Source organism: Hemiscyllium ocellatum, chromosome 28 (assembly GCF_020745735.1).
Source record: "Hemiscyllium ocellatum isolate sHemOce1 chromosome 28, sHemOce1.pat.X.cur, whole genome shotgun sequence".
NCBI classification, from domain to species: Eukaryota; Metazoa; Chordata; class Chondrichthyes; order Orectolobiformes; family Hemiscylliidae; genus Hemiscyllium; species Hemiscyllium ocellatum.
Window position 1 is genome coordinate 27,954,735 of NC_083428.1, and position 26,791 is coordinate 27,981,525.

The following is a 26,791-nucleotide window of genomic DNA, read 5'->3' on the forward strand; positions in this document are numbered from 1 at the left end:
TCAGCCCACCAAGCCTGTGTCGATTCTTAATCCTTATTTAGACCTGTTACTTATTGCCTGCATGCAGTATCTAGCTCTCTGCTCATCTCAATTTCATGTGTCTTAACGTGATACAGCTTAAATGTTGCTAACATGCCTGATTCCACTCCCTCAACCCTCCAGATATCCATCACCCTCTGTGTGAAAAATTTTCCCCACACTTTTCCCCTAAACTTCCCTCCCCCTCACATTGAAACTGCATTTTTGTAGTTGATCTTTCAATCCTGGGAAAATATTTCTGACTGTCCTCCTATCTATGCCTCTCATAATTTTGTAGACCTCTGTCAGGTCACCCCTCAGTCTTCATCTTTCCAGTGAAAACTGTCGGAGTTTATCCAACCGCTTCTCACACTTCAAACCCACCAGACCTGACCTGGTAAATCTTCTCTGCACCCTCTCCACAGCATGCACATTTTCTGGTAGTGTGGTGACCAGATCTCCATGCCCAGATCCCTCTGTGAGTCAATGGGGTTCTTTTATTGTGTAATTCGAAACTGAATTTCATCTTCCAAAATGTATGTTCTAGCATTTGTCGAGCTTCAACTCCATCAGCCATTTCTCTGCTTAAATTTGTATTTTGTCTACATTCTGCAGTGTCATTGGACAATCCTTCTGACTATCTGCAACTGTGCCCATTTTGGTGTCATTGGCAAACTTATTATCAGAACACCTACATTTTCCTTCAGATCATTGATATGTATATCACAAACAATGAAGGTCCCAACATTGATCCCTCCGGAACATCAGAAAATCCAGGGTACTATAGATCGGTGAGCCTGACGTTGGTGGTGGGCAAGTTGTTGGAGGGAATCCTGAGGGACAGCATTGACATGTATTTGGAAAGGCAAGGACTGATTAGGGATAGTCAAGATGGCTTTGTGTGTGGGAAATCATGTCTCTCGAACAAGATTGAGTTTTTTGAAGAAGTAACGAAGAGGATTGATGAGGGCAGAGTGGTAGAAGTGATCTATATGCACTTCAGTAAGACATTGCACACGGTTCATCATGGTAGACTGGTTAGCAAGATTAGATCACATGGAATACAGGGAGAACTAGCCATTTGGATACAGAAATGGCTCAAAGGTAGAAGACAGAGGATGGTGGTAGAGGGTTGCTTTTCATGGATCAGTGCTGCTTTTCATCATTTATATAAATGATTTGAATATGAACATAGGAGGTATAGCTAGTAAGTTTGTAGATGACACCAGAACTGGAGATGTAGTGGTCAGCAAAGGTGGTTACTTAGGATCTTGATCAGATGGGCCAGTGGACCAAAGAGTGGCTGGTGGAGTTTAATTTAGATAAATGCGAGGTGCTGCATTTTGGGAAGGTAAATCAGAGCAGGACTTATACACTTAATGGTAAGATCCTGGGGAGTGTTGTTGAACAAAGAGACCTTGGAGTACAGGTTCATCATTCCTTGAAAGTGCAGTCTTAGCTAAATAAGGTAGTGAAGAAGGCGTTCGGTATGCTTCCCTTTATTGGACAGAGCACTGAGTTGGGAGATCATGTTGTGGCTGCAGAGGACAACGATTAGCCCATTTTTGGAATGCTGTGTGCAATTCTGGTCTCCCTCCTATTGGAATGATGTTGTGAAACTTGGAATGGTTCAGAAAAGATTTACAAGAATGTTGCCAGGGTTGGAGGATTTGAGCTACAGGGAGAGGCTGAATAGGTTGGGGCTGTTTTCCCTGGAGCGTCGGAGGCTGAGCAGTGATGTTATCAAGGTTTATAAAATCATTAGGGACAAGAATAGGTTGAATAGGCCAAGGTCTTTTTCCTGGGATAGGGGAGTTCAGAACTAGAGGGCATAGGTTTAGGGCGAGAGGGGAAAGATATAAAAGGGACCAACAGGGCAGCCTTTTCACACAGCTTGTATGGAATGTGCAGTCAGAGGTACTAGTGGAGAATGGTACAATTACACCATTTAAAAGGCATCTGGATGGGTATATGAATAGGAAGGGTTTCGAGGGATATGGGTCAAGTGGGACTACATTATGTTAGGATAACTGGTTGGTATAGACAAGTTGAACCAAAGGATCTGTTTCCGTGCTGTACAACTCTATGATTCTATAACACCACTAGTTAATGAGCTCCATTCTGAAAAACAGCCATGTCAAACTGTAGCAGTGGCATCTGTTGATATTATACTTTCCATTTTAAATAATGTTGCAATGTTACTTAGACATACAATTGCTTTCCATCTACATTTGCAGCATGCACAGAACCTTGTTCAGATATGTGTAACCAAATAATCTATTTTCGAGAAGTTGGTCGAGGAATAAATATTAGCCACTGCACCATAGAAATTCCCATGCCCTTCAGAATTGTGACCAAGGGTTTTTGATGTTCATCTGAAAGGGCAGTGTGGAATCTCATCTGAAAGATGATACCTCCAACAGTCAGTCAGTATTATACTGAAGTATTCAAGATATGTAAATTTCATAAAAACCTTTAATATTTTAACATAGTTTTTATTTTTGATAAAGGTTAATCAATCACACGTTGACATCTGGTGGATCAGCAGAACTAAGTTAATTCCAGGAGCTTCTCTCGTTTTTCTCTTCTCAAATTTAGTTCACTTAACATTCTTTCAAAACGATAGTTTTGTGAACTTAGAAAGCTCCAGCAATAAAGGTTTTGTTCTGTACATGAAGGTTCCCTGCTTTTGTGATCAGTGTTAATGATGGGTATCATTGGAATGACAGGCTTTGACACTTGTTCAACTTGCTTAACAGTGGAATTAGTATGGTCTCTTTCATGCAAAGTTACTGTCAGTCTAACAATCCAGTGTCCTTTACAATGCACCTGAGATTGAGTTGGGTAAACAACCTTGTCTCCTAAACCACGCAAACTGAAGAATTGTAAATGAGCACAGGAGTCTAAGTTAGAGTATTTTGTTCATTGCTCGATCAAGAATAGAAGGCAAAATAAAGAGAAGGAAAATATTGATTGAGAAAGGGAAATGTGTACATGGCAAACAATTTGAGTAATTTGTTGGGGAAATCGAAGAAATGAAGCTCCACTTAATAAAAATTAAATTAACAATGTTGAGAGATTATTTGGCAGTGATTAAAACTTGGCACACTATTAGAAGGGTACTCACACTGGGGGGAAAAAAACACTCTTCACTGTTTGAGTTTAGTCAGTATCTGTAATGTCAATACAGGAACTTGATGTCACTCAATAGATTTGAATGGGGATCCAGATGATGAGGTTTTTGAACAACATTCAGAGGCCTGTATATGTATTTTTAGATTTTCAAGTTTATTTGTAGATGTTGCTGAGTAATTCTGTCCTAAATAATGCTAAACACTTAGCCGCAGAAATATCTGTTCCATTCTTTATTACTGCTACAAACCTGCTTACTAAACAAAAGAAATTACACTTCACAATCAATTAATTACTTTGTTTTGAAGTGCTTTGTGACATCAGGTGTGTGGTATAAAAGGAAATGTAGCAACATGGAAATGAAGTTGGTTGATGGTCCAGAAACATAGTAAATGAGTATTGAAGAAGAGCTGGAAGTAGTATAGTGCAGGAGTCTGCTGGGTCCACTTTTTCATATGTTTATGTGTGTATACTAAAGTTTGGATACAGGAAAAAATTAAAATTAGCTGAGAGGACAGATGTAGAAGGTTCAGCAAACAATAAGACAGCATGATTTCAAGAAGATGTAGGTTAGTGGAAATGAACAGTTAACTGGCATGAAATTTAATGGAAATTTGAATGAGATAATACATTTGTGAGAAACACAATGGTAAGTCTTTAATTGATAGACACTGAAAGTTATGAATAAACTTACCATCTACAGATTCAAATAATTACAGTTCAGATTTGTCCGGATGACACTCGGCATCCCTATAAGGAACTAGCTATAAGGTGAGACCTGCAAAGTTTGGTATGATTTCCACTGGAGCAGAGAAAACCAAAAGATGGTGCACGATGAAGACTTTGATGGAATGAATAGGGAAATACTTTCCTGGTTAAGAATTGATGACGAGCTGTTCAATTCAAAATTATCGTTGAATGAGGAGGGAGAGATTAGGGGAAAGGCCACCTGCAGCTATATTTTGTACCTGTCCTGTTTAATCTTCTGTTCCAGTATCTCAACTGTTGTACCAGTCAGTACACATTGGTGCGTTATAGATTGTGTTTTGAATGTGCCATCTCTTCTATTCTTGCCATTAATTTGAAAACATTATAACTTGCAAGGCAGATATTGACTTCTTTCCACAGATCATCTCTCTCCTTTTTTTTCCTTAGTCTCTGTATCAAGTCACTCGTTATCCTTGTGACTAGTCTTTTGAATCTCAAAGACATTTATCTGCTACTTCAGAGTCAATGCTTTCTCTTAATTTCACACTTCAGTAAATTCCCTTACCCCTATGTATCACAATCGCTTACATCCTTTGTACATTTTGTCTTGATCATTTCTTCCATATCTGCCTCACCACCTATGGCTTATTACCCTTCTCCAATCTCAGCACTATCATTATGCAAAATTCCTCCTTCAAATGACCAAAAATGCATTGTCAAATACCCAGATCCCTTAACTTCAGCACTCCTTTTGCCTTGCCTGTGGCTCCTTTGCCCTCTTCTCTAATGTTCTTGTCTGTAAAACCACAGTTCAGTCCAATTCTTGTTCTCATTACAATCCCCAACTTTATTCCCTTAATATTGTGGGATTAAAATTTGACAATCCTTGGTACATAACTAGCTTCGTGGTCTGTTGGCTGATCTGACCAGATCATATCTTGATCTTATCGTTGTCCTTCAAAGTGACTAGAAATCTGTTTATCCATTGTACAGAAACATAGTTTTCCATATCTTTTTCTGTAAGTATAACCAGTAGTTATACCATCTAAGTGAGATGTCCCCTAATCATTACTTCTGGATTTGCTTTATATTTTCTATTTTTTTCCAAAACTGTTGGTACCCTTTGCAATATAGTGACCCTTCCTAAGTGCTTGTGATTTATGCAAGAGGACATTTTTTATAACTTGACAGGGCAATCACTTTTTTTTCTTGTCTACAGTTTTCAAACTTTGCATAATATGTCTTTTGGTTTTACATTGTTACCTTTTACTGTTCTACCTTGATGTCTTCCAGTATGGATCTGCCATTTTAACTTGAGATCTCAATGAAAGTACACATATGTTTCTCTGTGTACACTATCTCCTCCACTTGCCACGTGTAGATGACTCGTGTTTCCTTTAAGTATTGAAATACACCTCCCCAAATGATAAATCCAGTTTTAGTAGTTAATAGGTGGCCTGTGAAGACCCAACTATCTTGGGCTTGATCTGGAATCTTTACTTTGTGGCTGATTCCAGCTGGAATGAGGTTGGAGACATTATAATTGGTCTCTGCATCCATGAATTAAGAAAGAGAGAATGAGTGATAGTTTGGACCATGATTGCTATCCAGTGACTCCACTTGTATGGATATCAGTTGGAAGCTGGATCAGTCCAAATTTATATGTTCTGTCATGCTACCTTGCAACCTACAAACAGTTTGATAGAATGTCAAGCTTTATTGAGATGGAAAACTAATTAGTGCATGAGTTACCATAAGATGTAAAATATCCTCAAGTGCAGAGAAGGAATTCATTGACCAAAGGTAAAGTTTTTATATTGCCTAGTAACCTACATGCTATCTTATGCTTCAACTTTATATTGTACTGTATTTGTTAAATTATATTTGATGTCATATTTGTTTTTTGATTTTTATTCTTAGAATTTTAAAAGTGTTTATCATAACTACTGTGTTTATAGGAAAAACTTGAACCAATGACCTCAACCACACCGCCGTCAAACAAGGTAACAATATGTTCAGTAAACTTCTCAAAAGTACCAGGATTGAGATGAATGAATGTTGGATTAATTGAATCTAAAAAGCAAATTTAGCTTAAGATATTGTAAGGCAATATGAAAAGCTCAGCATTAGCTCCTCATGAAATGAAATTTAGCAGATTCTTGTGGAACAGATTGGAAACTTAGAAATGTTGGCAACTTTTCATAAGTTGCTGAAATACCTGATTGGACCTTGTCCAAAGAACAGGATTGGCTGTAGAGCGGTACTGGGGATATGAGTCAGTTTAATGTTAGGACCAAAAACTCATCCACATTTTCACTTGATGATGATATATTATGTTCACCCTGTTAAACACTTCCATGCATGTTCAGGCTTTTAAAATTATTGTTCTCGAAGTTGCTACTCATAAGTGCTGATAACAGGATAACAAGGTGTTTGGAACCTTGAAGAATAAAGCAGTAAATAGTCTGTCTCTTTAACAAAGTAGATTAAAGGATTGAGAAATAAGCAGAGACAGGACAGGGAAGGACAGTGGATTAGAGTGGATGAATTCAATGTCAAAATGTGAACTAAATTTGAGAGGTAAAAATATTGATTCAGCGATTAAAGAAAGATAAAGTAAGAAAGAAAAAGCTACTTTTTAAAACTGTCTGACAGTGCCCAAATTCAAATTAATAAAATTCCATACTTTTGCTTACTTTGTGGGTTAGCAATTATTGACAGTTATTAAATTGTTAAGAGGATACAGTTAATTAGTAGTCTTAATTTTCTCTAATTGCGAAGCAGTGCAGTCAGGGAAGGCATTGGCCTTGTGGTATTATCAATACACTGTTAATCCAGACACCCAGGTAATGTTCTGGGTTCCTGGGTTCAATGGCACATTCTAATGGTGACCATGAAACAGTTGCCGATTGTTGGAAATACTCGCCTGGTTCACTAATGTCCTTTCGGAAAACACATCTGGTCTCTAGACTCTCAGCAAGATGGGGTCTTAAATTGTGACCCTTGGTGCAATTAGGGATGGGCAATAAATACTGGCCTGCTGTCCCCGTCCCATGAACTAATTTTGTAAAAATCAGCTAATTGCACGTTGTGATTTGCAACTCAGGGAGTTGTTCTTGTTCTGTACAAGCTCGAGATATTTCAGAGTCGACCTGTTCAGATGATAATGGTATCTCCTTGGAGTAAGTGGGACTTAAACCTGGGGCTGCACAACAAGAGCCTGTTCTTCACAGAATTGATTTGTATTCACGCCTCATCAAGATGCTGCTATTCTTCAGCAAAATGGGACTAACAGTTAATAGCCAGTCAGTTTTGCAACTCTCAAAATTAGAGAATAATTTCAGAAAAAGCCAGTGTTCCTGACACCTGCTTTTCTTTGTTTGTAGGAGGCAATTTCATTTAAATGTGTTTTCAAATTTTGCTGCTATAAGCAACAGACTTATTATATACCCAAGTTCATTTTTTAAAACAAAAATGCTGTTTATTTATCTCTGAAATTGCTCTGTTAGTTTGGAATAATTTGATACCTAGAAGTCCACAAAAGGAAATACTTTTTGTCTGAATTCTGTATACAAATTTCGAGGAATTTCTGTTTAACCCTCTTCATATAAGAGTCGGTAACAAGGTTGTGGTACTAAGTACCGACTTAATGTACATTTGCCATTCTTCACATAAAATCAAGCATATTAATAATGATATGACTGTAGCTGACCTCTTTATGGCCTTCACTCCACTTTCCAGGCTATCCCCTGTATCCTTTGACTCTCTTGTCAGTCAAGAATCGTCTAACTCTGCATTAAAAATATTCGAGATCTCCACTGCTCTGTTAGGAGAAGAGAATTCTATAGATTCAGGACCCTCTAACAGGAAAACAAATGCTCTTCATCTCCATCATAAATGGGAGACTCCCACTTTTTAAACTCTGTCTCCTAGTTCTAATATCTCTCAGAAGAGCAGATATTCTTTCAGCATCCACTCTATTAGATCCATTCCATCTCTGAAATGTTTCAATATGATTGCCCCTCAATCTTCTAACAACAGTAAATATAGGCCCAGTCAATGCAACTTTCTGCTAAGATAGCTCTTCATCCCAATAGTGCATAAAGTGCATCTTCTCTAAACTGCAGCTAATGCCGTTCTGCCCTTTCTTGAATAAGGAAACCAACAATTTTAGCTGTTTAATAATCATAAGCAGCCACCATATTGCTTTGGAAAATAATAGCTTTAATGATGTAATTTTATTGGGCATTATTGAAGTGATGTGGTCCATGCATTACAGAAACAGATATATCTGGGGTGGGGGATGGGTGTGGTTGGGGTAAAAATGCAAAACTCGTAGAAGTTGGCAGGGAATGTTAAAAAGAGATACAGGAATTGAAACTTCATAAACTGAGGCATACAATGCAAAACCAAAATAATTATGAATAGCCTTTTAGTTTCAACTGGAATATCACAACGAATTCATTTTATGAATGATGTGAAGGCTCTGGAGGCAATGCAAAGGAGATTTTTTTAATAGATATTTTTATTAGAAATTTAACATTTTAATAAATTTACAAAAATAAACAAAACTCTCAAGTACAAACATTGATATATAAATAAATCTTAAATATACAATAACCAAAATTTAACAAAAGAAAAATATCGAGAGAAAAGACAAAACTCAATTAACTACTAATCTAACCTACAATTAGCCAGAGTGTATAATTGAGTCACTTACATTTTTCAAATAAGAGAAAGTGGGAGAAAAAAAAAACCCCAACGGTTAACATAGAAGTTGGATAGTGAAATACTTGCTCGGAATGTGTTAACATCATATATAACAAAACCCGTATTCGTGCGGGATTCCTCTCCCAAGGGACCCCGGACCAGCCATGTTTGTAATCTCAATTAAATAAAAGCCCTTGTTAGCATCGCCAAAATATCTGTATCAAAGGGCTGCCATATTTTATAAAATAATTCGGTCTTTCGGTGCACCATATTTATAAGGAAGTCAAGGGGAATACGTTCCATAATTAATCTGTACCAATTTGAAAATCCGGGGGGGGCCATTCAGCCACCCAGTTTACCAAAATATTTTTCCTTGTATGGAAAGAGAGAACAGAAAATAGTCTCTTCCTATTTGACATTCCAGGTGCACCACTTAGCCGACTGATCAACCATAATCATCCGGGTAAATCCGAGACCCCTCGGGAGGGGATACCCTATCTAAAACATCCCGAGCGTAGAGCATATAAAATTCACAAAAATAAAGGTTCTCTAATACACTCACAACAGTATAATAAAAAGAAAACTATTTCCAAATAATTAAAAAAAACATATTTAAATGGAGATTATCCCCCTTGTTCCCAGAGGGTATCACTTCTTTTCCAACGGTCCATCGTATCCTCTCCCAACCAGTGCCCCACCCTTGACCCAAGCGCTCCTTAATAGGATGAGGAGAATTCAGATATAATACAGAGCTAGAGTTAACAGAGAGCACCCTACCCCCAACTCTTCCCCCCCCCCCCCCCCCACCCACACACACACACACACACCTGAGTATATTTGGTAATATTAATACCATGTATAAACATATATAACTATAAAATTACAACTTCAACAAATTATAATTAAATATAATAATATAAAATAGCAAGGGAAAATAACCCCGCTCCTAGAGACAAAAGTAAAATAGAATAAGGTAACCACCTCTCCCCACCAACATTAACTAAACACCCCAGCTTTTATATATATATTATATATATATATATATACACACACACATATACACACACACATACATATTTATATACATGCATACACACATATATATACATACACACATACATACGTATAATAATAAAATAAAACAACCCTAAGGGTGGGAGAAAATTGTTAAATGGAGAGCAAATAAATAATTCCCTCTTTCCCCCCCCCCCCCCCCCCCCCCCCCAAGGTGATAATAAACAGTAAGATAAGAAAAAGGGGGGGTGATATAAATCAGAGTGGGGAAAAGGCAAGTCAACATACATTGTCTCTTACGATTTATCTAAGAGAGTCCAAAAATTCCTCAGCCTTTTCTGGAGATCTGAAATTATACCCAGATCCTTCGTGGTTAAAACATAGCGTCGCTGGGTAGCGTAAGGGGTACTGAATATTTAAGTCCCTTAAACACTTCTTCACCTCATCAAATGCCTTCCTCCTTCGAGCCAGAGCCGGGGAGAAGTCCTGGAATAACATGATCTTGGATCCTTTATAGATCATGGCTTGGGGATCTTTTCCAAGACTTCTAGAGGCATCTAGGAGTATCTGCCTCTCCCTATAGCTCTGCAGTCGGAACAGGACCGGGCGGGGGCACTGGTTCGAGCCGGGCCTGCGTATTGCGACCCGGTAGGCCCATTCTACCCATACCTGGCCTGATCCAGCCTCCAGATTTAAAAGTTGTGGCAGCCACTGTTCGAGGAATGCTGTGAGCTGGCCCTTCTCTTCCCATTCGGGAAGGCCTAGCAAACGAATATTTTTTTCGGCGACCTTGATTATCGAGGTCGTCAATGTAATTCTCTAAGGTCCGGACTCGCTGTTCGAGAGTCCGGACCTGATCCACGGCCGATTGAACTGCGGTCTCGGAGGTCGCGGCCTTTAACTCCGCCCCTCCGACTCGGCGCTCGAGTTCCTGGATGTCTCGGCCGTGCTTCTGCAGCTCGGCTGAGAGTGAGTTCCATCGATTTTGGGATTCTTCGATAAAGGCGTCGATCTTCACATCTAGTTTAGAGATCATTTCTACAAGGCTTGTTACTGTAGGTAAGTCCCCCGGGGCGGCTGTGGACGCCTCAACTGCAGCTGGAGAGGGTGGGGGAGGGGTTCCTGCTTGCTGAGAGCTGTGGGCTCTCTTCCCTTTAGTCATTTTTCCTAAAGATTAGCTTATTTAAATTTAATACTAAACAACTAATTACATTAAATAAAAGCTATTTTAGATGATTTGGTGAGTGTGGTGGGGATGGGTGACCCACTTTGCCCAAGTCTTGGGAGGAGCACTGTACACTCAGACTTGCTGGGTCGCTGCCATCTTGAATCTCCCACAAAGGAGATTTAAGAAAACTGTTCCAGAGATACATTGGAGATGTTATTCTGGAGATTTGATAGAAGTTTTCAAAAAAAATGAAGGACGGAGACAGAGTAGATACAGAGATACAAGGGAATACAGATTTAAAACAAGCAGGAAGATCACATGACGAAGAATCTTTCCTCTACACAGTGAATGGTTACAATCTAGAAAAGGGGTGGAGGCAAATGTAATCTGGCCTGTCAAAGGGAAATTTGAGTATTGCCAGCTAAGTTGCTCTTGCAGCGAGCCTGCTGGATGTGACAAATCAAAGAGGTTTCTCCTGGCTGCAACCGTTCTATAATTCATTGAAACATACAGCACAGAAGAGGTCTTTAGTTCATTGAGTCTGTCAACCTGTCTACACTCATTATGATTTCTAGTGTTTGCCCCATAGCCTTGGATACTTTAACATTTTATGTGTTCATCCACATAATTTTTTTTAGAAGTTGTGAGGTTTCCCGCTCTATTGCCCTTCCAAGTGGTGCATTTCAGATTTCCACCATCCTCTGGATGAAAAGATTTTTCCTTGAATCCCCTCCAGACTTCCTGCTCTTCACCTTAAAACTGCATCCCTTATAATTGACCCTTCAATTATGGGAACAGCTGCTTCCTGTCTATGCTCCTCATAATCTTACACACATCAATCAGGTCCCCCTCAGCCTTCTCTGCTCTGAGGAGAATAACCTGAGCCTATCCAGTCTCTCTTTGTCGCTAAAATGCTCTAACCCATGCAACCCAGAATCTTCTCTGCACCCCCTCCAGTGTGATCACATCCATCCTATAGTGTGGTGGCCATACCTCACATGTTACTCCATCTATGGCCTAATCAAAGTTTTGTACTGCTCCAACATAACCTCCCAGGACTTATAAATTATTGCCACGACTGATAAAAGTAAGGTAAGTTTCCCATATGCACACCAATAAAGTTGAGTCCCTCATGCAGGATTCTATGAAAATACGTGGCATTGCCTTTTGTAAACTTCCTCATTTGTCCTCATCAAAACATTGTTCCACTTTCTGCATTTTAATTTTCATTGGTCACTGCTTCTTACTGTTCAGCTAGTGCCATGTATACCTTTTCTTAACCACTGACATTGATCCTCATTATCGTCACCCTCGATTGTTGTGTTAAATGCTCAGCGTCTTGTTAGTTATCAACATATGCTGGTTTGTGTGCTGCTGTCTGCATCTGTGAACAGAAGTCTTATCTTTTCATTGATTTGTTTCTTTTTTGTGTTTCAGACAATTCTGAATGTTTCACCAATACAGTTTTATTGATCTTTGCCTTTATTTTTATTTGATCTATAATGGTTAATTCATTAAATGTTTGCTTTTTATGTCCGAGTTCCATTAAATTACATTGCCACATCTATTTATCAATAATGTTTGAGCTCATTGTGTGTTGCTGCATTGATAACAAGAGATAGGTATTGACTATACATTTCAGGCTATGAACCAGCATATGTTGATAACTAATGAGGTGCTCAGCATTTAACACAACGATCAAGGGTGATGATAATGCGGATCAATGTCAGTGGATAAGGGGAAAGATATACATGGCATTAGCTGAACAGTAAGAAGTAGTGACCAATGAAAATTAAAATGCAGAAAGTGGAACTACGTTTTGATGAGGACAAATGAGGAAGTTTACAAAAAGAAATGCCACATATTTTCATATTTATATGAAAGTGCAAGTTGAATGCAAGTGGGAATATTATCATGTTAGAAATAGGCAGTACTGTGTTTGACCATATCCTGCTTGGGTGAGGATAAGAAAGTGGCGAAGCACTGTTGGAAGTTAGTTTTCTAAAACTAAGTTTAAAATTTACCAAACTAAGTGTGAGTCACTCATAAGTTGTGTTTGCCACCATATTTCTGAAACTGTAACAAGTGATGTTTATGGGGTTCCTGATATTTGCCTCTGCATTATGAAAAGGATATCTGGCTTGGCATAGATAATTTGAGCTTCACTGTTAGGAAATAGTCATTACAGGGCAATAATCCCCATTTACAGATTGAAACTGATGAAGGGCAAGCTTAAGATTTGTTAGAAATGTCTTCAGGTAGAGTGGTGGAACTCTCACTGGCCTAGTAATCCAGTTCTGGCTATTGCTCTCTTGGCTGGGGTTCAAAACTCACCATGGCAGTTTGTGTAATTTAAATTCAATTCATTCATAAATCTAAAATTATAAGGTTAGTCTGAGTAATAGTCACCATGGCGAACATCATTGATTGTTGTAAAATTTCATCTGATTCATTAATGTTACACAGGGTAGAAAATTGACCATCATTGCCTTGTCTGACCTACATGTGATGGCAGACCCGCAGCAATGTGAATGACTCTTGACTAACTCTAAAATGGCCAAGCATATAACTCAGTCAAAGGTAATTAGCAAATGAGCAACAAATGTTGGCCTTGCTAGTGACACCCACATCGAAGAAAGAAAGAGTGATCACCTGGGTGTAAAAAGTGTGGATTTTTAAAAAAAGAAGCATGCTCTGAGACTGTAGATGTTTCTCGATGGTGAGCTTCATTTGCTGCCTTTCTTCTAATTAATCTTCTGATCTGTTTCCAAGTCAGTAATGCTTATGGTTGGATATTTTAGAATATTGACTCCAAATGTATTGAATCTTGCAGCATAGAAGGAAGTGTTGTGTCTATGCTGATGTTTGGAGGAGCTCTGGGATATAGTTCGACACATGAGCACATCTCCCATAACCCAGTAAATTAGTCCTCCAGAAGTACATGTTCAGGTTCATTTTTGAAAGTTTCTATGGAATGTGTTGTGTGACTGTTTCAAGTAACCACAAAAAAGGTACATTGTAGAAAGAGGCCATTCAGTCCATTGTGACTGTACCAGCTTAGAGAGAAAGTAAATCTAGTCACTGGTTTTATTTCTACCTCCCACCACCTGGTCCATAGCCTTACAGCTTAAAGTACTTTAAGTGTCTTAAGTGAGATAAGGGTTTCTGCTTCCAGTGCCAAACTGGGTAGCAAGTTCCAGGCATCCACTATTGTCCATGTGAAGACATTTTTCCTCCTGTTCTTTCCAATCCTCTATCAATCATTTTAGTCTTTTTCCTCTGGTAATTGACTTCACCAGTGTGGAGGTCCAATCTTTCCTGTCTGTTCTGCCTCGGCCCCTCATACTTCTGTGCACCTTAATTAACCCCTGAATTTAAGGAGGAGGTAGACAGGTTTTTCATTCTTTGGGGTTAAAGAAGTTAGGGAGAATGGGCAGGAAAATGGAGTTAAGACTGAGAAAAGATCAGCTATGATTGTATCAAATGGTGGAGCAGGCTTGACAGACCGAATTGCCTATTCCTCCTCCTGGTTCTTATTTTCTTATGTTAAATCAGCCTTCAACCACCTTTTTTGCTAAGGAAAGCCACACGAGCCTATCCAATCTTACCATAAACTGCAATCTTTACACCTTGGTAACATTCTTGTATATTCTCTTCAGATCAGTTATATCTTTCCTGTAAATGCATTGACCAGAAATGTAATCAGAATTCCAGCTGTGGCCTCGCCAGCATTTTCTACCGTTCCAGCATTACTCCTTTACTTTTGTACTCCATACCTTGTCCAATAAAGGAAAGCAATCCATAAGCTTTATTCACACCCATGTTTTTCTGTCCTGCCATCATCAAGAACACCCCAAGGTGTCATCCTCTTTATGGTATATGCTGTAGCATTGTTTGCCTTCCCAAATGTATTACTTTGCACTTCTCCAGATTAAATTCCGTTTGCTAATTTTCCACCCATTTGACCAAACAATCCATATAATTCTGGAGTTGACAGCAAAATTGCTTCTTTATCAATTACATGGCCAATTTTTGTTTCATCAGCAAATTTCCTAACTATGGCTACCATATTTCAGTCTAAATCATTAATATATATAATATAACCAGCAAGGAATGACCATGGGGACTGCTTTCCATTCGTAAGAACAGTCATTGACCATTACCATTTGTTTACTGTCACTGAACCAATTTTGAATTTAAAAAGACTTGAAAAAAATTGCAGATGCTGGGAACCAGAAATGAAAGAAATTGCTGAAAAAGCACAGCAGGTCTGGCAGCATCTGTGGAGAGAAATCAGTGTTAAAGTTTCGAGTCCAGTGACCCTTCCTCAGAACTTGGCCTTAATTCGTGAAATTGGAAAATGAAACTTAGAGCATCTACTAATTTTTTCCTGGCATTTTTTTAATGGCACAGGATACAATCTATCGAGTCCGAATGATTTATCTTCTTTTAAGGATGTCACTCCCTCAGCACTTGCTCTCACATTATGCTTTTCCTTTGTGAGTACAGAGTTAAAGTACTTTTTTGGAATCCAGCTTACATCTTCTGCATTCATGTGTTTTTATGTGCATCGCTGATCAGATCTGCCATCCATCTCCTTAGTTATTCTCATGCTTTTAATATATTGAAGAAACATTTTTGGGCTTTCTTTGATTTTATCTGCCAACATTTTTTCATATCTCCCCCTTTGCTTTCATAATTTACTTTTTTGAATGCACCGTGGTCCATCTATATAGATGCACATTTTCACCTGGTGTGTCACTCTGCTGAACACTGAAGATTCAATTCAGTGAGGAAGAAAAGCAAACTGCCTCACTACAAATTAGAGACAGGTAACCCAATAAGGAACACACAAATGTTGCCCCTGCTATGTTTGCATCTAATTGCTGATACTATACAGATTCCCTGTTTTTCTTTGCCTTTGTAAAGTTGAACTAAAAGATAATTAAGAATCTCATGATTCTCATGTATAAACTGGAAGAACTTTATACAGCATCTTTAACAGTAAAACCATCTCAAATAAATGATCATTGAGCTAAAGAAGGAGCTGTTGTGTGTGTAGTTGGCTTCACCTAGTGGTACCATTGGCGTTCCTCTTTTTACGTTGACCTTGCATTTTGTGTATTTCACTACAGCTTTCTACAGTGACTGTGATAACATTTTTATGCTTTATCTACCCATGTTGCTTCTGGGTAAATGAGGTCTCTAGACTGGGCAGTAGGACCATTTTTCTGTGGGGACATGGCTAGACTGTGCCTGTAGAATTCCACTTTTGAACACCTCCCATTGATTTGTTGCTAATCTTTCTTCACATATCTGTATCCAGTATACTGTTACTTCTTAGCTTCGTAAAATTTCTTTTCTGTCTGTCTGTCTGTCTCTGTCTCCATGTCTGTCTGTCTCTGTTTCTCCAAGACCCTGCACCCAATTTCAAAAACTTTGCTCCTTTTCTGTAATAATGTGAAATATGTTCATGTTATGGTCACTATTCTCAAAATGGTAATGGGCTGTTACCTTTTCTATTTATAGAAACATAGAATATAGGAATAGGATTAGGCCATTCATTCCTTCGAGCCAACTCCGCCAATTAATATGATCATGGCTGATCATCTAAATCTGTATCCTGTTCCTGTTTTCTCCCCATACCCTTTGATCGTTTTGTTTTAAGAGCTATATCTACATCTTGCTTGCAAGTCTTCAGTGTTTTGGCCTCGACAGTTTCCTGTGGCAGAGAATTCCACAGATTCACCACTCTAGGTGAAGAAGTTTCCTCTTCCTGTCTTTCCTGAATGGCTTCCCCTTTATCCTTTGATTGTGACCCCTGATCTTGCACTCACTGAGACAATCCCTCCTGCATCTACCATGTCTAATCCTATTAGAATTTTATGGGTTTCTTTGAGAGCCCCCTTATTCTCTGAAATTCTAGTGATTGTGGCCCTAACTGATCCAGTCTTTCCCCATGCATTAGTTCTGCCATCCTAGGAATTGGTCTAGTAAATCTTTGCACTCAATAACCAGAACATCTTTCCTCAATAAGGAGACCAAAACCGCGCATGTTACTGCAGATGTGGGCTTAAAAATGCCCTGTACAGTTGCAGCAAGACATCCATGCTCCTGTTTGTGAATCCTCTCACTGGGAAGGTCAACATACCATCTTCCTGCTGCACCTTCTTGCTTACTTTCAGTGACTGGTGTACGAGGACATCCAAGTCTCATTGCATCTTCCCTTTTTCCAATCTGTCTCCATTCAGATAATAATCTGCCATTCTTTTTTTACCAAAGTGGATAACCTCACATTTATCCATGTTATACTGCAACTCCATGTCTTTTGTGGGCTTTGGCTGTCGCTGGCTGCCAGCATTTATTGACCGTCCCTAGTTGCCCTTGAGAAGGTGGTAGTGAGCTGCCTTCTTGAACCGCTGCAGTCCACCTGCCTATTTACTTAACATTTTTTTGCATTTCTCTTAAGAATATGTGGAAACTGCAGTAACTTAAGTCTGGCTGCCAATGAATAATCATTGCTTGACTACTAGATTTTTGGTTTTCACAATTAATCTCACATTTTTGTCTCTTGATTTTCAATTATGTCAATACTATCTCATATTGAATGTGAAGGAGAATGTTTTTCAACAGTCACAATTTGCATGAAGTAATGGGCTTTTTTTATTTCACATTTTAGAGGCCAGTAGATGCCTCAAGTCCTGAAGACGCAGAAGGTGGGTGTGATCAGTCAGTTAATCAATTATGTAATTGTTTAAGAATCATCTTGTTTACAGGTTGTTGAAATCTAGTTGCCAAGATGGAGCTATGTTAAACCTAGACTGTTTTGTAAATTCACTGTTGAGAACTCTCTGCTAGTGGACTAAAAAGGCAAATCCACGCAATTTTAGTTCACTGGAAATTATTGAGGCCACTTATGGGGTTATGAAGCTTACATGTAAATTTCTGGCTGCAAGTCAAAGTATTATAGCTTTTTAAAGTAAGTTGCATTTACAATTAGGTCTGCACTTTAAGTTTTTCAACATAATTATTCCTCTCCATGTCATAAATTTATTTCTTCAGATTCTGACAGAGATGATGGTAACTATCCTCCACCTGTGAAAAGAGAGAGATCATCATCTTTTACACAGGTGTTCCCACCTGCGCAGCCAGGTATGTTTCTTTTCCATGTGAGTGAACAAATGCTGAAACATTGCTTTCTTTTTATCTCTGATTGTTAGTTCATTGGGGTTATGCATTGACTAAACAAACACATTCTTCATTAGTTGGACTACAAGGAATTATTTGCAGGTCCTTGAGTCGACTTTGGTGTTGTTCCACATGTTTTGATTTTGAAGACCTGGTTCTCTATAAGTCTGTGTTTAATTATAGCCAGTTTGCCTTTTAACAAACTTTTCAACCAATACATATGGTTGATAATGCACTTGTCAAATGAGGGAATATTGCATCTTGGTGTGAAAGTTTGCAGTGAAATATTGCAATTTATCAAATTCGTTTGCTGTGTAAATATAGTCTAGTTTTCTTCTTCAACCAGCTTCTTCCTGAGAAGAACTTTGGCTCTAATAATATTTCCTGAATCAATCGTCTACTCTGTTATTACAAATCATTGTTTCTTTGATACGGTTCTGAAGATGCCATCCGTTTCCACACCTTGATGCTGAATCTTTAGTGCAACAAGGTTGTCTTTTTCTATTGGAGTTGGCTTCATCTTCTGTATAAACTCAAGACCAAAAGAACTGCAGATCTTCCAAATCCAAAGCAGAAATTGCTGGAAAAAGTCAGCAAGTCTGACAGCATCTGTGAAGATAAATCATTTAACATTTTGGATCTAGTGATCCTTTCTCATCTTCTGTACATTGTGCCTGAAGTATTTTTAACTATCAGTACTGATATCTTTGCCTCCTTCAGGTATACTTGATATGCAAAGCTTGTTTTAACTTCTCCAGAAAGATAATTATTGCAAAGGAGCTATGATCCATGAATGGAGATTCTTTACTTTTTGCATAAACCTCAGATGTCATTTGTCAGTAGTAATGTTCTCCTGAGTTTGTTGAGCTGCGTATACGTTTAGATTGTCTTATCCTCAAAGCTAATTGTTTTGTTTCAGTAGGTATGAGCATAGCAATTGTCATTAACTTAATATTGTGTGTCATTTGTACCTTGCACGCCAGATTCTTTTACAAGATAGATATAATTTATTCATCATATTTTTAAAAAATGACAAAAAAGGAGGAATTTAAGCAATTGCGGTGGTTCTGTGCCTGGATGTTGAACTGGACCTACTTATTGTAGTTCTATTTTGTTTTCATTTAAGCTACCTAACACTTTCCTTTTTGAAATGACAATGTAATTCATGTCTTAGAAGAAAGACTTGTATTTAGGTAGCTGTTCCCATGAACTCAGGATGTCCCTACTGTTTATAGCCTGTGATGTACTTTTGAAGTATAGTTACTGTTGGAAGATAGGAGGTGTTCAATTTGAACATAGCTGTGTGATAATCATCAATTAATCTTTTTAAAGGTGCAGATTTTAATTTTGCTTGTCCTGGCTGAATTTTTGAGAAAAAAATTTGCCTTTCTCCAGGCAATTGTGTTTTATTTTCTCAAGGACTGTTCCAGGCAGGCTGGCTATTGCAAATTTCTTATAACACTAATTGGTAGTGAAATTGCTAAGCTACCTATGATAGATTGCCACCTATTATTCGCACCATCATGGAAGTTTCTGAGATGAATCATCACATTGCAATTACCTGTTTTGAAGCATTAACTGCCAAAGATATTAGCCAATAGAGTCTGTCTGAAGAATAAATAAGCTAAGTACTTTAAGTGCTCCTTGCCAGAAGAGAGGATTTGACAATGCTGTACTAAAGATAGCCTGAAAAGCTGTATGTGTCCCTCATCTTTGTGACTTAATCTGTGAAAGTGACCATCCCTGAGAGAGAACCAACTGTGGATCAAGATCTTTTAAAATGTGAAAATTTGCTCCATGCAACGAGTCAAAACATCTGGACCTGGAAAAGCACAGCAGGTCAGGCAGCATCCGACGAGCAGGAGAGTTGACGTTTTGGGCATAAAGTTTGACTCTCTTGCTCCTTGGATGCTGCCTGACCTGCTGTGCTTTTCCATCGCAAAAAGTTTTTAATCTGATCTGCAACATCTGCAGTCCTCACTTTCTCCATGCAACTGGATCAAGGAAAAGAACAGAACTAACCATAAGACGATAAGATGTAGGAGCAGAATTTGGACATTAATCCCATAGACTCTGCTCACCATTCGAGTACTCCTGATATGTTTCTCAATCATATTCTCCTGCTTCTTCATGTAACCTTTCATCCCCTCACTAATGAAGAACCTGACTGTTTCTGAGTAGAATACATTCAATGTCTTGATCTCTACAGCCTTCTGCAGTTTCTCTATATCTGGCTGAAGGAATTCTTCCTTAACTTGGTTCAAAAGGATCGTCCTTTTAGTCTGATGCTGTACCCAAGGGTCCTGATCTTCTCCATCCACTCCATGCATGCCTAAACGTGCAGTAGTCCTCCCGTACCTGCGGGGGATACATTCCAGACATATTGCGGAAGGCCAAAACTGTGGACAGGAGCGAACCCATTCATTTAAATGGGAAATGTACTTCTCAGCAGCCTCCTGGTCCCTAGTTCTGGTTCCCTTTTATATGTTGGGCCACTGGTAACTGAAACCATGGAAAATTCCGCGGATATGGAGGTCGTCCTGTATTCTGTAAGTTTCAATGAGTTTCCCTCTCATCTTTCTAAACTCTCCTGAGTACAGAAATAGAACCCTCAACTGTTCCTCATATGATGAGGCCTTCATTTCTGGAATCATTCTTGTTGCACTTCCTCTGGATCCCCTCCAAAGCCAGCATATCCTTCTTAGAGTCTAAAACTGCTCACAGTTTTCCAAATGCAAACTGACTACTTCCAAGTATTGAACTTGCTGACACAATCTGTATGCTCTTTTGTTTAACTTCCATAGACTGTAAAAATCCTCATAACCCTATCCTCTTACACTGCCAAATATACTTGTGTGTGTAGGCCCATACAAATCTGTGAATGTGTCAGAGTGTATGAATAGTGTCACATCACCTCATTTTCTTAGATTGCGAAGTTAATTTCTTAAAAATAATTATATCAATTTTTATTTAGCATAAGGAAAACTGAGTGAATTCTCCACTGTGTTGAAATGTAATAAGAATTCACTTAAAGAATTCACAAAGCACATCCTCTCTCAATTCAAAAGCAAAAACCTGTTATGGTCAGATAGGAGTGGAAGGATCACTCCTCCTCACCACCTGTAGTTTTGGGATGAATGTTGACTAGGAAATCTGGGAGAGCTCCACCCCCATGAGATAATGGCATAGTTTCCTTTACATCCAGCTAAAGCGTCAAACGGGAACCAGTTTGGCATCTTATTGGAAAAAGGCAGCACTTCAGCTGAAGCATCAGCTTGGAACTGAGCATCAGCTCAAGAATCAAGTGTGTAACTTAAAGCTATAACCACCTATCTTATAGATGAGCATGCTACCAGCCAAGCAATGTCTGACATTTATAGAATCAAAGGAGAAATCAAATATACTCTGGTTTCTTGCAGTGCAGCTATTATAGTTAAAATAGAAAATTTATAATATCTGCTCTTCAATCCTGTAGCTTTTACTTTTGTTGGTGTGTAAAATCACAAGGCATAATTACACTCAAAAATATGTAATGAATTACAAGATTCAGTGCTGCATTTAGTTTAATGTTTCTGATATCAGTTAAGTAACATTATTAATGAATCACTGGTTTACTTTAAGAGAATTTCTTCTTGATTGACTATTGATACAGCATATGTGTGGCACAGAAGGAGACCGTTTGGCATGTCTGTGCTGGCTGCAAAAGAGCGCCTTTTCAGTTCTTGGTGCATTATGCTGTCGATTATGCCACTGCAAATGCTCAAATCCAGTTCACTGACACTGCTTTTGACTATCTCCAGCTGTCTGTTTTCTGTCTTTCTGTCTGCCACATAGTTCTCATTTTAAACTTCCTTCCTGTAGGTATTGCTTCCTGGTTAGAAGTTGTGAAGTCACATTGACTATTTTAAAAAATATGTATTGATTAGTATTTATTAATACCTTTTACAATATAAATCTCCACTTGAAACATTTAATAAAATCAAGCAACTTAAAGTAATTACACATTTTCTTGAAATGCTGCTTCTGGGTCACAGACTGTCCCACTATACTTATACTCATGCACCAACCCACTCTTTATAGGACTGGCACATTGAATACTGAAATGGGAGCACTTTGAAGGCAATTGGATGAACTGAGTTAGGACTTCTTTACTTATCAGTGATGTGTGGATAGTGGAACTTGGCAATATCTATATGGTTAAAGTTTCTTTAGAGAATGACCACTACCTAAAATACTGAAGGTTCTGCATTTTTTAGTCAACCTTCATCTTTATTTTCTTCCGAGCTGGACTCCCAGTTACTGCTACAATGATCGTTCACTGTAACTTCAGGTTTTCCAATCGAATCATAAAGCCGTTTTGAGATTTCTGTTTTCCAAATAATGCACAAGTACAGTTAAAGAAAATTTTTGATATGCAGGCTAATTGAAAATCTAATTTGATTTTCAACTTTACCAATAAGAGTAAGAATCTCTTGCATAAACTGTCAGAAATATATACATCTTTTAACAGTGATATCCTTAACAAGCTGCAGTAGATAACCAGTTTAAATTAAAATGCACTACTTTGCCAACAGGTCAGATTTTTGTTGAAATGAGAGATATCATTACTATTCTAAGATTAAGGCATATTTTAAACTTAAATTCTCAATTAGAGTCATAGAGATGTACAGCATGCAAACAGACCTTTGGGTCCAATTTGTCCATGCTGACCAGATATCCCAGCCTAATCTAGTTCCATTTGCTAGCGCTTGGCCCATATCCATCTCAACGTTTCCTATTCATACACCCATCCAGATGCCTTTTAAATGATGAAATTAGTTGTGTTTTGGCCCAATAATGACATTCTAAAATGTCATAGATAACAAATGATACTAAGTTAATCCCAAAAACTTCAGCATGTTCTGTCATTGTTTGGTGATTCAAGTAACAGTGTATTTCAGGATTGGTATATTTCCCAGATCAATAACCATTTTGCTTGTGCTAGTGATACCGTAGTCCTTTTCCTTAACTGTAAAATTTTAATAAGGATTGAAAAGAAAGGCCATTACTGGGTAGTTTGCAAATTGGAATTCTTAAAATTGATGTGATCTGTTCATATTCACTGTTGCTTTCTTTATCTTCCAGTTCCAAAGAATAATGTCTTTATGCCATTGAGTTTCTGCCAGGCAGCGGCCAGCAACTCTGACTCGGAACCAGGTAAATCCCACGTTTCAACAATGGGAAGCATTTCCCTTTGCTTAATCCTCTTCTGTGCTTCACTTGTTCCCCTCCATAAAGCTTTGAGAAGCTGAAAGGTCGAATGCACCTTATGTGGATTTTTATCTATCTGTGGTGCTGTGCATTTTGTAGAATGTTCAACATACTAGTTCTGCAAAGAAATGGTTCGGTAATTCTGAATGTAAATCTTCTACGATGTGTGATGAGTAAATTTGCTTTGCTGCTGTGTTCTTTGATATGCTGCTTTATAACTTCCACAGACTTATTCAGTTTTCATTTCACTTTAGACGAGAAGAATGTTGGCTTTCGGCTGAAACCTCCAACTTTAATCCATGGCCAGGCTCCCAGTGCTGGTGAGTACTGTTAACTGTTGTCAGAAAGAGACTGGTACTTGGCAGTCTAATGCCTTCCAGGTGTTGTGCCTGAAGTGTTGAATTACTGGACCAAGGTATGACAATGCTGTCTCCACGAGATACTATACCAGAAGCAACATGTATATAATAGGTATGCCTGCTTTTGTTACAACAGGAAGTGTATGGAGCACTATCTTGCCCCCCCCCCCCCATATTCACTGTGACCACAGGATCATCTGTCCAGACTAGCACCCCATCCATGCACCAAGCAACCTGAGCAGAGCCTCCCCCAGCGCTAAATAAACTGATCCCACCTCCTCCAACTCCCTAGAGCTCTGGGCCTCAGTCATTAGGCTTGAAGTACCTGGCCGTCCTGGGCCCTGTCATGAGCAATATTTCCTGTGGCAGCAGTAGAAGACTGCCAGCCCCCATTTTGCAAATTGACGTATACTTGAGCTTTTATCATCTCATTCTTCATTTTGTTGGGGGTCGCATATAGGCATGGATTGAGATTGGATGACTAACATTAATCGAAGTGTAGACATAAATTGGTCTTTTTCAGGTTGACAAGATTAACAAGTGTTGTCCCACTGGGTTTGCTACTGTGAGCTCAACTGTTTCCAATTTATATAAATGACTTAGATGAAGGGATGGAAAGCACAACTGCCAAATTTGTAGATGACACAAAGATAGGTAGGAAAATAAGATGTGACAATGACATAAGTATGCTGGAGGTATAGGTTAAGTGAGTGGGCAAATATGTAGCATTTGAAGTATAATGTGAGAAAATGTGAAGTTGTCCGTTTTGACAGGAAGATTAAAAGAGAAGCACATGATCTAACTGGTGAGAGAATCATAGAATCTCTACAGTGGAGGCAGGCCATTTGGCCCATTGAGTCCACACCAATCCTTCAAAGAGTATCACACCCACACTCTATCCCTGTAACCTCACATTTCCCATGGCTAATCCAACTAGCCTGCGCATGGCCAGTCCACCTAACTTGGACATCTTTGGACAGTGGGAGGAAATTCATACAGACACGGAAAGATTGTGCAAACTCCATATAGACGGTCACCTGAGGGTGGAATCAAACCCAGGTGCCTGGCACTTTAAAGCAGCAGTGCTAACCACTGAGTCACTGTGCTGCCTCTCTTTGTGTGCTGCCTCCAAGAAGTGTGCCCTTCATGAATCGCAAAATGTTAGTATGCAGGTACTGCAGCAAGTAATTAGGAAAGCTAATAAAATGTTTTCATTTATTACAAGGGCCTTTCAACAAAACTTGGGGAGGTTATGCTTTAGTTGTACAGAGCACTGGTGAGACTACACCTGGAGTATTGCGCACTGAATTGGTCACCTTACGTAAAGAAGGATGTGAATGCTTTAAAGGCAGTTCAGAGAAGATTTTCTAGATTAATACCTGGATTGGGTAGGCTGTCGTATGAGATAAAGTTGGAAGGCTCAGCTTATATCCACTAGAGTCTGAAAGAGTAAGGCATGACCTAAGTGAAAGGTCTAAGATGCTGAGGGGTCTTGATTGGGTGGATGCGGAAAGGATGTTGCCTCTTCTGAGATATGGTTTAAAGTTCCTGTCCCTAAATTGTATGACTATGTGAATGTTCAGTATTGCATGTGTGAAGTGAGAGTTGTATATTAGGCAAAATGTTTCCAGTGCTGTTTCTTGACAGGAAAGGCTTGCCACTCTGCACTCTGCTCAGAACTGCACGTGATTATGAGGTATATGGAGCTATGTATAGCACTGATTTTAGCTACATCATGCCTAATTTGAAAACTGGTGAGATTTTTGCCTCAAGTCTGCAAAAATTGTTATGGATGTTGTGGCTTTCAAACAAATTTTTAAAATTCTGAATTAAAATAAAAAATACAAAATCTATTCCATCTATCCTACTTTAACGTGTTTTGTGTAGAACTGTCAAAAATATAAATCTTTGTTACTTGTTACTCACCCACTGAAATGCCCCAGCAACAGCAATTTTGGTTCACAATTCATCAAATTAATATTTTCTTTTCTTGAGCACTAAAGGTATATTGCAGAGGAGAAGCACCAGTTCTAAAGTTTACTTATGACTTAGAAAATTGTCTTGGAGTGTGGTGAAAATATGCAACATTGCTTTCTTCTGAAGTAATTTGTACTTCAAATTGCTTAATAATATGCATATGGAATGTTTAAAACAAAACTTTAAAGTAATTGCCAGATTCAGGAACTGCTATATTGGTATATCCAGCTGGAAACCGGTAACATGCATCAAATAGCAAATTATTGATCTTATGCATTGTCTAAATATTTCTGCAGCATGTTTCTGTGCAAATTGTTAGATATTTAAATTATCAGATATTTTGTGATCTTTAATATGCATTCAGTTTGATTTTTATGGAAGCTGAAATGATTTAATCAACATGTTTGTACAGATGTTTACAAGCTTGTCCTATTGCTACAAGAGACTGGTGTGCACAAGTGATTATGCTGTACTCAGCTGTCAACAGGTCTAAATATCAATCTCAGCTTGTTACCTTTGTAATGTGTTCCTCAGAGACCTGCTACCTGTGTGATTGTAGTGAGAATTTGTGTACATGGGTCTTTGCTGCATTTGCTACAAGTTGTATTTGCTGCAAGACAAGTAGTACTTTTAAACAGTTTGAATGTTAGGATGTCTAATACTGGTAAGTGCTGGAAGAAAATTATTCATGAATGACACATTTCAGTTTTGGAGAAAGTTGTACAATTTTCCACTGAGTACATTACCTGAGACTTACATTTAGGCTAATCTGGTTCACAAAAGAATCTTCACAGCATGAATTAACTAATTAGTTTGAGGTTTTTTTGATGTCTCTTTAGTACTTGTGTTTTCCCTAACTTTGCAGCACTGATGTGACATTGAAACAGTATGGAAACACTTAGTTAAAAATAGCATAAATTATGAAGAATATTGTATTTTTCACACCGAGATGGTGCTATCTCATCGGTTGTGCTGTGTGAGCAGTATGCACAGCTAGCATTACTTGAGGGTGAGAAGCTTTACAGTGAGTACTATAACGTAAATTGTTTGTTTAATATTGTGAGAGACCTTCTGAGCAATCTTTAGGCACTCTTATTTTAGGCAGCAAGTTTCTAAAGGCGATATCAACGTCATTGTATTATGTACGCAAGCAGGTCTTAGCAAGATCTAAGTACAGATTTGAATTTTGATTTTACTTAAGTTCCATGACTTTGTTTTCCACCTGATTTGACTTTTGATGTTCTAAGATTGTGTATCATAATATGTA

At 38.5% G+C, this 26,791-nt stretch overlaps 1 protein-coding gene across 3 annotated transcripts in view; it reads left to right on the forward strand.

Annotated features, from left to right (window-relative positions):
- Positions 1-26,791, forward strand: part of ranbp3b (RAN binding protein 3b) — a 107,518-nt gene that overhangs the window by 12,174 nt on the left and 68,553 nt on the right. For 2 of the 3 annotated variants that reach the window (XM_060846084.1, XM_060846086.1), the window contains exons 3-7: positions 5,817-5,861; positions 17,430-17,466; positions 17,813-17,902; positions 23,063-23,134; positions 23,443-23,508. In XM_060846084.1, coding sequence (XP_060702067.1) covers positions 5,817-5,861; positions 17,430-17,466; positions 17,813-17,902; positions 23,063-23,134; positions 23,443-23,508 — 310 coding nt within the window. The remainder of the gene's footprint in view (positions 1-5,816; positions 5,862-17,429; positions 17,467-17,812; positions 17,903-23,062; positions 23,135-23,442; positions 23,509-26,791) is intronic. The other variant, XM_060846085.1, reaches the window with a different exon arrangement.